Source organism: Boleophthalmus pectinirostris, unplaced genomic scaffold (genome assembly GCF_026225935.1).
Source record: "Boleophthalmus pectinirostris isolate CB_2022bp ecotype Guang Dong unplaced genomic scaffold, ASM2622593v1 HiC_scaffold_4, whole genome shotgun sequence".
Lineage (NCBI taxonomy): Eukaryota > Metazoa > Chordata > Actinopteri > Gobiiformes > Gobiidae > Boleophthalmus > Boleophthalmus pectinirostris.
The window spans coordinates 32,911,078-32,923,740 of NW_026571353.1; the positions used below are offsets into that span (position 1 = coordinate 32,911,078).

Below are 12,663 nucleotides of genomic sequence, written 5' to 3' on the forward strand. Positions count from 1 at the left end.
TGATAGAAAAGAAAGCCAGGGCGTGAGGAGAAATGGAGAGAGTGAAAGAGAGACAGGTCAGAGAGAGGGAAAGAAGAGAGCGACAAGAGAGAGTAGAGAGAGCACATACAGGGGGGAGGAGAGAGATGAAAAGAGGGAGAGGAAAAAAGAGAGAGAGAAATTACATATTAGTTTTTATTGTCTTTATAATTATGGTCTCGTGATTCCTTCGTTCTTATAAAAAAAAAAAAAGACGGTGGGAGTGAAACAGCTGTGAGGAGAAAGAGAGAGAGAGAGAGAGAGAGAGAGGGAGGAGAGAGAGAGAGAGAGAGAGAGAGAGAAGAGAGAGAGAGAGAGAGAGAGAGAGAGAGAGAGAGATACCTGAGCCCGGAGCTGTGTTTAACGTGTCAGTTTTTATGGAGAGAAGAACAATTATTATAATTTTTGTTTGGTAGTAGATCGGCGTTATCACGTACAGCTGTGCCCAGGAGGAGCCCACGGAGATGGAGGAGAGAGGGAAGAGGGAAGAGGGAAGAGGGGAGAGGGTGGACTGATAGGAGAGAGAGAGAGAGAGAGAGAGAGAGAGACAGAAGAGAGAGGGAAAGAGAGAGTGAGAGTTTAAGAGACTTTGACTTTCCAATGTTTTGTTCGATCATTTTAGCAACATGAAGAGAGTTGATGACAGAGAGAGAGAAAGATAAAGAGGGAGAGAGGGACAGAGGGAAAGTGAAGAAAGAGAGAGAGCGAAAGAAGAGAAGAGGGAGGGAGAGAAGAGAGGGAGAAGGGTGACAAAAGTAAATACTAGAGAAGAGAGGCAAGAGAGATAAAGTGAATGGGAAAATTTGACGAAATGAAGAAAGAACATGAGGAGAAAGGGGGGGAAGAGAGGGAGAGAAAGAAGGAGGGAGGGAGGGTGGGAAAGGAGAGCAAGAAAAGGGGGGGAGGAGGAGGTTGGAAAAGAAGGGAAAGGAGAAGGGGGAGAGGAGGGTGGGAAAGAAGAGAGAGAGAGAGAGGGAGAGGAGGGAAAAAGGGAGAGGAGGGAGGGAGAGAGGGGTGGGAAAGGAGAGGGAGAGAAAGGGAGAGTGGGTGGGAAAGAGGGGAGAGAGAGAAGAGGGAGGGTGGAAAAAAGGGAGAGAGAGAGGGAAAGAGAGAGGGGGAGGGTGGTGGGTGGGGAAAGAGAGAGGGAGAGAGAAAGGAGAGTGGGAGAGGGGGAGAGAGAGGGGGAGAGGAGGGAGGGGTGGGAAAAGAGAGAAGATGGAGGGAGGGAGGGTGGGAAAGAGAGGGAGACAGAGAAGGAGGAGGGAGGGAGGGAGGGAGGAGGGAGGGTGGAAAGGAGAGCAAGAAAAGGGGGGAGAGGGAGGGAGGGTTGGAAAAGAAAGGGAAAGGAGAGAGGGGAGAGGAGGGTGGGAAAAGAAAGAGAGAGAGAGGGAGGGAGAGAGAGGGGTGGGAAAGGGAGGGAGGGTGGGAAAAGAGAGGGAGAGAGAGAGAAAGAGGAGAGGTGGGAAAAAGAGAGAGAGAGGAGAGAGAGAGAGAGAGAAGGGAGAGTGGGGAAGAGACGGGAGAGAGAGGGGGAGATGGAGGGAGGGTGGGGAAAAGAGAGGAAGAGAGGAAAGGATGTAGAGAGGAAAAGAGAGAGAGGGAAGGAGAGAAGAGAGGGAGAAGAGTGACAGAACTAAACGCGAGAGAAGTGGGGCAAGAGAAACAAAGCAAATGAGACAATTAGAGAAAATGGTGAAAGAACGTAGGGAGACAGAGAAAGAGAGAAAGAGGAGGAGGAGGAGGAGGCGGGTTGATGGAGAGATAGAGAGGGCGAGAACAGAGGGAAGAGTGACAAAAACGCGCCAGAAGAACCGAAAAACCATGAAACAAACAGATGCCAAATGAGAGAGTCGTCAGCGGGTTGGACTGGCACCACAGAGCTGTCTCATGACGGGCACATTACACTGCTCACAACTGGCATCATCTGGGCATTATCCCGCTGATGGACCCGACACAAATCATACACACAAACACACACACACACACACACACACATCAGAACACACACATCAGGTACAGGTGTTGGGTTTGATGCTTCTTGGAGACATTACAGTGACTTACATTCATTTCCTGGAGACTGATTCTATCTTTAACCACAGTCAGGAGTCGCCTAACCTATTTTAACTCTCAGGTTACGTTCAGACTGCAGGGCTTAATTTTTTTGTGAAATCCGATGTTTTCGCGAGGTCGTTCACATTTCCAATTAATCGTATGTGACTCCAGTGTGAACTTTAAAAGGCCCGAAAAGTGTCCCGCATGCGCACTGGAGACACGAAGACGTCAACCGCAGCGAGCGTCTCTGTGTTTACTGTTCAAACATGGACGCGAGCATCGAGCACCTGGAGATTTTAAAGTTCCTCTCGTACCGGAGCCAGAACATGAACAACTTACTTGTTTTAAGGAGGAGATTGAGAAGGAGAAGGACGAGGTTTTTTGGCCGTGGTGTTTTGTGGGACAGTCGATTGAAAGGAACGTGTGGATGTGGAGACGGAGCCAAGAGTGGTGAGTGGTGATGTGCTTCGCTTCAGTGACATGGAGTTCATTAACAATTTTCCCCTACTTCAGCGCAGAATAGTGACGTTTGTGGCTTGTTGATAACGTGTAGGTTGGATGAATGCACTTTGGCCGTTCACACTGAAGTCGCATGTCAAAAGATCAGATATGTATCGGTTTCAGGAGCACATATCCAAGTGTCCTGGGTCACATTTGAAAAAATCTGATCTGTTTCGTTCAGACTGTCATTAAAAGATCAGATACAGGAACATAGAAGCCAAAAAATCGGATTTGGGTCACTTCAGGCTGCAGTCTGAACGCAGCCTTTGACTGTTTATTTTATTTTGACTTGTACATTTACATTTATATATTTATGCCTTATTTGACTAGCCAGGCCAGCGCCACCTAGTGCCTCTTCTCAGTTTCATTTCTCTCCAGCGACTAGGTCAGGAATCGGAATACTCTAGACGGTTTGCAAGACACCGGCCAATCAGTGAAGAGCTGTGAAGCCATGACGTCAAACTCAAGCGTGTTACTTTTGTGGTACAGCACAACGGTAAACAAAGCGTCGAGATGGATGTAGACAAAGACAGACATTCTGTGTTGGCAACGATTTCCGAGATCGAGGATTTAAAGCTGTAACAAAGAGAATGTTTGGTGAATTTTATCAAGGGGAAAGACGTTATTGCCCTTCTTCCTAGAGGATTTGGCGCATTACATACGTCATGACCAAATAACAGCGATTGGTTAAACAAAAAAAAGTACCCGCCTATCGTTGAGCGAATGAATCCTAATGCTGTGAGGTCAGACGGTTTCCACAATGTAAAACCGGTTGATGAATCAGGCTATTATTTGACACCCGTCTCTTGTTACCTTTTTTGCTACTTATATAGAATTTATTATTACCATTTGTATTTTTACTTTTTGTTATTATATTGTGACGTATGAGTTACTGTGTCCAAAGAATTTCCCTTGTGGATCAATAAAATTTGCCTAAGTCTAAGTCTGCCGCTATTATCCTATGATCATGAGCTTTGGGTAACAATCATACAGACATGTCACAACAGCCTCCCTGCTCAGGCTACGTTTATATGACGACGGTCTGAACAGAAGACGCAAAAGTGGCGTTGCATTTTCACTTTTTATTCCACGTTTAGGCAAGCGTTTACGGGAGGAAATCATACAGTGATGCAAAAGTGTGTGGAATTCAAATGGGTATGCGTTCCAGGTTTCTGTGTACCGTATGTATGTGATGTAAACACGTACGCGACATGAGCGGATCTGACCAGAGTTTTGCGTCTTGGGCAGTGTAGACGGAAACACTACAGAGGAGCGTATTCAGCTTTTCCACTCTGGACGGTGGTTTCAGATTTTTTCGTTTTTAAGCCCCAAAAATGCTGTCACCATCTAAATGAAAGGCACTTCAGATAAAATATTTTGACGTTTTTACCCACAATCGTTCTCGTGCAAACAGACCCTCGGACTACTGCCCCTGTGACCCGGCACCAGATAAAGCAGAAGAAAGTGAATGGAAGGAACTCATATCTGAACTTTAAACCATGACGTAGATCTAAGGATTTAAGACAAAACTACTAGCAGTGTGCAAAAATATTGAAATATCGTATCATTTAATGTGATGATACAGTAATGATATCGTGGGCTGCTGTATCGATATATATCACCAAGAGTATTTTTTGGTATATTTTACTAAATTATTTTGTTACAGAGCTACAGTTTTGTTGCTTGTTTAGAGAAAGGAAACTTGTTTATGCAACACATTTGACATTTTCACTGTTTTGATGATTAAAATGTTTGTGTTTCATATGAACTTTGCCCAAGAAGTGGTTTAACAAAGACTTTTAGTATCACAGACTTTATTTGTTATTGAACCGTATCAAATCGATTTGAAATATATCGTATAAAATCAAAAGTGCACTGTATCGAGATATGTATTGTATCATGGCCTATATAACGAGGTGTGTATTGTATCAGCAACTTCTTAATGATACCCAACCCTACCAGATTTTTGTTTTTGGATGACCTGACGAAGATCCACTGATCGAAACGTCATTTATTAAAAGCAGTTTGGGAGTAAGTGTGCAGGCTTCGTCTCACTTTCTATGTCCACTGTAGTAGCCCAACACCAGCGTATACCTACAACTTTTATGTTACCAGATTTTTGTCCATGATGTGAGTGTGAGCACAGATTTTAGTTTCCATCATTGATAAATACACTTCCATGAGGACACAGGTACAAGAGTCAGAGGAGAACTCTGTGTGCATGTACTGGAGAATTCGATGTTTGTCATTAAAATGGCAAATGACAAACAATCTATAGATTTACTTTAGACTTATTTGTTGGTTTAGGAGCTGACAGATTGACGGGTGCGGGCTTAACCCACTGTGCCATGATGATCTCCTCCTAAAACCCGATATGAAGAAGAAAGACAAACACAAGAAAAACACAAACGTACCAGCTCAGCCTGTAGTTTGAGAATGAGCTCGTCCTTCTCTCTCAGCTGCTGCAGTAGGGCCTCTTCTCTGCCCGAGTCCTGAACACAAACACAAAAACATCTAAGGTTACACACAACACTCTACGCTTCAGGTACCTTTATTTACCTCCCGTAGGCAGAACTGGTTTAAGAGTGGGTGACACTGACAAAAATGGGTGCTCCAGACGACAATACCCTATTCATGTGCTAAATCTGCATGTAAAGTATCACACAAAAGTTAACGGAGAGTAAAAATTAAATCAAAAGTGCAGAGAAATCACTTAAGTCCCTTTTTAATGGATCATTTAATGGTATTGATACCTGCTCAAATGAGTATCAAGTTTTGATGCTAGTTTTAGTATCAATTAGTATCTGATTTTTGATATCAAATCAAATCAAACTTTATTTATAAAGCACTTTTCATACAAAATGCAACACAAAGTGCTTTACAGTGATTAAAAACAGTCCCGCATTTCCAACCACCCAACCACCCACCCACCAACCCAACCCCCACACCCCCAACCCCACATAGTCAAACAACCCAAACACACACACTCACATACACACAAACATGCACACACACACACACACTCACACACACTCACATGCTAAAATACATAACCGGACACAATAAAATGTGAGGCTGAATACAGGCGAACCAGTTGAGAAAGCACCATCAGAGGAGCCGTCTGCACCGGGAGCAGAGAGACGTCCACCACCACCAGGAACCACCACAGGAGCCAGGGGAGAGATGAAGCCCAGGCACCTGAGGCCCAAGCACCATCCCTCCACCAGGAGCCCACATGACAGACCCAGCAGCCACAGCTGACCTCCACTCCCGATGCAGAGGCTCCTACAGAGGAAACACTGGAAATCCTAAAAAATATGCCTAAAATAAATAAATATAATAAAATGTGTACAATAAAAACAAGTAAAAGTATAAGATTTCAATCAAAAGCTATAAGCTAAAAAGGTGGGTCTTGAGCCTGCTCTTAAAAACATGAACGTTCTCTGCAGCCCTGAGCTCCTCCGGCAGACAGTTCTATAGACGGGGGCCATAGTGCTGAAAAGACGCCTCTCCGTGAGTGTGTGTCTTGACTTTGTGAATGACCAGGAGCTGCTGCCGGAGGAGCGCAGGGTCCGCGAGGGTTCGTAAGGTAAAAGCAGTTCTGAAAGATAAGAAGGCCCAAGACCATTAAGACATTTAAAAACCAGTAAAAGAACTTTAAAATCGATCCTGAAACTCACAGGGAGCCAATGCAGTGATTTTAAAACCGGTGCTGAATTTTGTAATAATTGTAAACCCGAAATACTCTTTTTGGGAAGACCAGAGAGCAGGGCATTACAGTAGTCTATTCGACTGGTGATAAAAGCATGCATCAGCGTCTCTGTGTTGGCCAGAGAGAGAATGGGGCGGACTCTGGCTATGTTTTTTAGGTGATAAAAAACAATTTTTGTGATGTTCTTAATGTGTGGGATAAAAGTCAGCTCAGAGTCAATAATGACGCCCAGGTTTTTCACCTGAGGAGATGGGTTAAAAGACTGTGTTTGTAGTTTGGGTAAAAGCTTTCTCTCTCTGGGCCTCAGGACCAATGACTAAAACCTCAGTTTTGTCCTGGTTAAGCTGGAGGAAGTTTTCTGCCATCCAGGACTTAATTTCTAGAATGTAGTTAAAAAGGGCATCCATTGGTATATACATGATATACATTGTATGTGTAACATGGAGGATCTGCCACCTGCTCCATGGAGATATTGTCGGTATGCCTTGATTATTGCACAATATTAAAATTAAGTTGAGAGTCACAGTGGAGGCAGGTTAATGGTCAGATCTATGGAGAAGCAAGCCTGCACATGACAAAACCCACAATGTCGGCGAAACGTTCTGCACCGACAAAGGCTCCTGCGGTCGCACCCAAAAGGAAAAGGAAGATGCAAACCATCGCACAAAAAGTTGGACTTTTGGACACGCTGAAGGAAGGGAGAAGTTACGTGTACGAGCAAACAGCTGCTGAAACGGGCGGGTTTTAACGTTCTGGAATTTTAGGGGCGGTTAGTGATTACACGCGAGTGGGTCAGGACTAAACCAGGACTAATCTTGGACTTAAGAAAGAGAACACCGAAGCAGGGTGTCCGCAAAGCGCGATTGGACGACGGCCGCGTAAACCTTCGTGATTTGCGGAGCTGAGCCAGTCCTTTCTCCTGCGGTCACCTCCAAGCCTGTCCCGACAGCGAGTCCTGTTTCAGTTCTGGTTTAGTCCTGGTTTAGTCCTGTTTTAGTCCCATTTTTGTCCTAGTTCAGTCCTGGTTTAGTCCTCCTGTTTCAGTCCTGGAATCAGCCCTAGGTTAGTCCTGGCTTAGTCCTGGTTTAGTCTTGGTTCGGTCCGTGGCATATGCAGCGCAAAAGTTTGATATAATCTGGTGTGGTCCTGTCCTGCGCGAGTGCAGGTCTCCAAAAATGGACCCGTGCAGGACTCTGGGGCTCCATTACGGAATAAATGAATCTCCGGTTTGTCACATAAAGAACAAAAATAACAAAAGGACGACAGCAGCAATAAGTTTTAAGAAGGATTAAAAAAAGGGTTGTAACTGTCCTGTCTGAGAAAAGTGTATAAAGTGTGTGGTGAGGGGTTTTACAGCCTTAAAACAGATAGAATAAGTGTAAAATATAAAGCTGACTACTTCACGGATTATTTTTAGAAAGCAACCCCCGCGATAAACGAGGGACCACTGTATACGTGCGCCGTGACGAAACCGGGATCCTCAAAAACCCGGGGACGTATACGCACTCGCTATCTCCATGGCGACAGTACACTTTTAAGCTATAGGCAGTCTGCTACGCCCAGATATCCCCAACCCTCCTCTAATTCCACATACCTTCAAAACAACCATCCCGATATTACCTTGAAGAGACGTTATATCACCCGCCGTTCCCAAGACAACAGTGGACATTTAGTGATTTATTTAAGGCTTCATATTCCGGCAAAAGCAATACATCTAACCCAAAAGGACAATGGCGCAGGATGGCTGTTTGGCAGAGCCGTTTCCATAAATGTTTACGTGTGTTCCATGTGCTTTTACGAGCGGGTCTGTTACTGCGTGTTCGTGTGGGGGGGCTAATAAAGTTGTCATATGGGGCAGACGAGGCTCTCCTCTCCTCTCTGCGAGCAGTGATAAACTTGTAGTGTCCTTTAACGCCAGCCTCGCGCACGTACCACTTTAATATGACCTTGCGATTTTACGGATTTTACGGCGGAAACAAGACGGAAAGAGCCGCGAGACGAGCAACACGCGGAATTTCAATTATCGTATTATATGAACATGCTAAAGCCCTATTCGCGCAGGATTAGCTCTCTTATAGGGTCCCCCCGGTAAATTCATCTGTGTTCCTGATCCTGCGCGAATCGTCCATGTCTGTAAAAATGTCGGTGAAAACTTTCCTGAATTGTACGTCCTGTAATTCTGCAAAAACTCAAGAGATCCTCAGGAGATTCTAGTCCTGTGTGAACGATCATGTCTGTAAAATGTCCTGTTTTTTGATGTACATTGAAGCTAATAGTGATTGAAAATGTCTCTACAACCCATTTTAGGTAAAAATATAAACAAAACTATTGTATTTTTCGGACTATAAGTCGCTCCAGAGTATAAGTCACACCAGCCAAAAAATGCGTAATGAAGAAGAAAAAACATAAGTTGTACCAGACTATAAGTCCCACTTTTTGGGGGAAATTTATTTTATAAAATCAGAGACCAGGAACCAACATTTCATCTCGAAAGACAAGTCAGAATAAAAACTAAAGAACAGAAAGCAACAGACTGTTAATGTCACATACGAACAGTTCTTCATATAATGTATTTCGGACTATAAGTCGCTCCGGAGTATAAGTCACACCAGCCCAAAAATGATTGATGAAGAAGAAAAAACATATACCATATTTTCTGGGCTATTAGACGCACTCCACTCTAACCGCATCAAAAACGGCCGCGCGTTCCGCAATCCAGAGCACCCTATACACGAATCCACTCAGGTGTCCCAGCACGACTTCAGTAAACTACAAAGTCATACCACCCGCAGCGCACACAAACACACACACAAGGAATGGAACGGAGGAACGAACCGAAAAAGCGAGTGCAATGTGCCGCTTCTAGACACAACTGAACAACTGAGTCACTGCGAACACGCCGACAATCCGTTGGTCCCAGACAGCACCCTCCCTACACGCCACAACTGAACAAAGCCCAGAGTCACCGTGAACACCACAAACAAAGTCCCACTGACCCATCCAACTGTTGTGTTTCATTTAAAGTCCGGTGTGGTTTATTTGTGAAAAAAGTTCAAAAATAGACCATTTAATGACAGTGCGCCTTATAATTCAGAGCAACTAATAGCTAGGAAAAATACGATATAAGTCGCACTTTTTGGGAGAAGCAACAGGCTGTTAACGTCACATATGAACAGTTCTTCAGATAACTGTAGCATAAACAACAGAACAGAACAAGTTTAACAAACTCTCCATCTCACTCCAAATCACTAAATCTATTCAATTCTTCATCCTCAGTGTCACTTCTGTGGGATAAACCATAGATCCATGATGTAAACAGAGCGCCGCTTCCTCTTCTGTGTAGCTGTCGTCAGACTCAGCATCAGTTCCAGTTAGAATTATTCCGGCCTTTCTGAATCTCGACAGGATGGTTTCGGTGTCACTGAAGTCCAGGTTTTGTCCATCCATCCAGTGACTTCCAGGAAAGTTACATGGCGCACTCTCTCGGTGTCACAAGTTTCTCGCTCACTCCCAAACTTTCTTTCTGCTGCTCGATAAGTTTGTTAAAATTTTACATTTTCAGTGATATAGACGTAATGTTGCGATCGACTGACATGATACAGACAGGACAGAGGCTCTTTCTGCAGGAGACATGCGCAGTAGAGTGACGTGACAGTGGTACAGGAGGAACAGGAGCAGTAGATACTGACACACAAGACTAGAGCGTCCTCTTAAGGGAGTCAGTATGAACATTTTTAATATATAAATCGCACCAGAGTATAGGCGAGTTTCATTGTTGACAAAAGTGCGCGTTGCATGCTGGGAATTATTTTGGTTGGCGGCAATAAACACTAATTCAACATGACGGACGGAGTGAGAAAGCACGTAAAGGGTATTGATCCCGGTTATTTATCCACTCTAACGGCAGAGGACCCAAGACCATTTGACCAGAAATTGGTCATAAGCATCGATGGAGCCAAATCACCCTTTTCACTCCCTACAGAGCCTGGACCAAACCAAATTTCTGGTCGGAATCACCAACTACCTGGACAAATATTTACTTTGGTGATATCCACAGTGACTTGGTGGAAACTCCTGGGCCATTCACAGCAGAAAAGATGAAAACCTCCAAGAGTCTCGATGCGTCGTTGAACTTGTTGGAGTCCACGGTTTGTTAGGATCTTCTACGTTTGCTCTGCGAATGTTTGAAAGTTGTTTAATTCACCGTTAGCGGTTCTTTTCACTCAGAATACGAAAAAGACATTTTCCTTCTTCCGTGCTTCTATTTGTGCATCCGATAATGCAGCAGGAATTTACCATTATCGGGGATAAATACGCGAGGTTACGCACTGTGTTTGACGCTATCGTGTTCCTTGCCTCCGACCAAAATATTTCCCAGCATGCAACGCGGGCTTTTAATAACAATGACGTCAGCTGAAACTCGCCTATAAGTCGCAAGAAACACCCAAACCATGAAAAAAGTGCCACTTATAGTCCGAAAAATAGAGTAATAACATTCTTCCACCATGGACCATACTGTAATCCAGGTTTTTTTCTACAATTAAACATAAATCAAACTACAAATCTTCACTCTCACAACCATGTATAATGTATTCCTCCATCGGTCACACCATTAAAATGACTGTAAAATGTGAGAAATACATATTTGAGAAAACAAAACGTTCATCTCATTTAGAGACACATACAATTATGTCATTTGAAAACCTGTCTATTTTGTAAAGTAATGCTTATCTTAGTTTAAATAGTTTTGTGATGATTACTTCTTTTTTGCACTTTTGCATTTTCATGACATCGTTCTTTTTCTGACTTGGACTGCAGGTTTCAAAAATAAACAGTGCACCTGGTTTTGGGAGAATGGTTTTATTTCCTAAAGCAACTATGACTCAGGATGAAGTAATTCTGGTCCTGAAATATAAAAGAAAATCTGACTAATAATGTCCTATGTCTTGTTATTCGTGAGTTTTGTCAAAGAGCTGCCACAGCTCGATGATTCGGTAATGGTTTTTAAGTGTTTTTTAAGTGGGGGTACACGCTTCATGACGTCATTGATGTGACACCCCCCAAAAAAATGATAATCATGTTATTAACATTATCACCATTTATAATCACCTACAGAACTGAACCAGGACTAGCCCAAGATTAAACCAGGTCTAAACCAGGACTAAACCAGGACTAAATCAAGACTAAACCAGGACTAAACTAGGACTAAACCAGGACTTACACTAGGACTAAAGCAGGTCTAAACTATGACTAAACCAGGAATAAACCAAGACTAAACAAGGTTTTAACCAGGACTAAACCAGGTCTAAACCAGGACTACACCAGGATTAAACCAGGTCTAAACCAGGTCTAAACCAGGTCTAAACTAGGTCTAAATCAGGACTAAACCAGGTCTAAACTAGGTCTAAACCAGGACTAAACCAGGACCGAACCAGGACTGAACCAGGTCTAAACCAGGTCTAAACTAGGTCTAAACTGGGTCTAAACCAGGACTAAATCAGGACTTAAATCAAGACTAAATCTGGTCTAAACTAGGACTACACCAGGATTAAAGCAGGTCTAAACCAGCACTAAACCAGCACCAAACCAGGTCTAAACCAGGACTAAAACTAGGTCTAAATCAGGACTAAACCAGGTCTAAACCAGGTCTAAACTAGGTCTAAACCAGGTCTAAACCAGGACTAAACCAGGACCGAAGCAGGTCTAAACCAGGACAAAACCAGGACTAAACCAGGACTAAATCAGGTCTAAACCAGGTCTAAACCAGGACTACAAGTTTTAATTCAAGGTAAACGCTGACCTACTTCTTTTATATTCTTTAAAGAGCCGGTGTCACACTTCTATGTTGTATTAACAACTAACACATAACACAATTCGACCACCATGTTACGTTTTATTGTTTTATTAATGCTATATTCACTAAAAACAACATTACTAACACGTTTAATAAGTTTCATTTTCACTTTTGACACCGAGTCTCTCCTCCCTTTGCTAATAAAAGCTAATGGAACTACAGCACACCGCATCAGGTTCGTCACGTTGTCACGCGTTGTTTTGTGTGATGTTTTTTGTGTATTTATGGAGAGTTGCCGTGTGGGAGCATGAGTAACGTCGGCTTGTGGGCTGAGGATTGGACAGAATTGTACTGCCGGCTATAAGGGGGGGTTCAAAGAGGGGAGAGACGTCTACTCCAACACGCACGGACGACATATAAAACCTCTCCAGATTGTTTTGGATGAGGGAACAACGTTATAACACAAGAAATATAACACAGAAAGAGTCTATTTTGCATAATATCCCTGTTTACATGTTGAGTTTCAATACCACGTATGGATAGAGGACATTTGTTGTGCACATTACATATTACACAGAATATATAC

The 12,663-nt window shown here is 43.4% G+C and overlaps 1 protein-coding gene across 2 annotated transcripts in view; it reads right to left on the minus strand.

Annotated features, from left to right (window-relative positions):
* Positions 1-12,663, minus strand: part of ccser1 (coiled-coil serine-rich protein 1) — a 506,315-nt gene that overhangs the window by 284,147 nt on the left and 209,505 nt on the right. For both annotated transcript variants that reach the window (XM_055161268.1, XM_055161270.1), the window contains exon 12: positions 4,986-5,063. In XM_055161268.1, the coding sequence (XP_055017243.1) occupies positions 4,986-5,063 (78 nt within the window). The remainder of the gene's footprint in view (positions 1-4,985; positions 5,064-12,663) is intronic.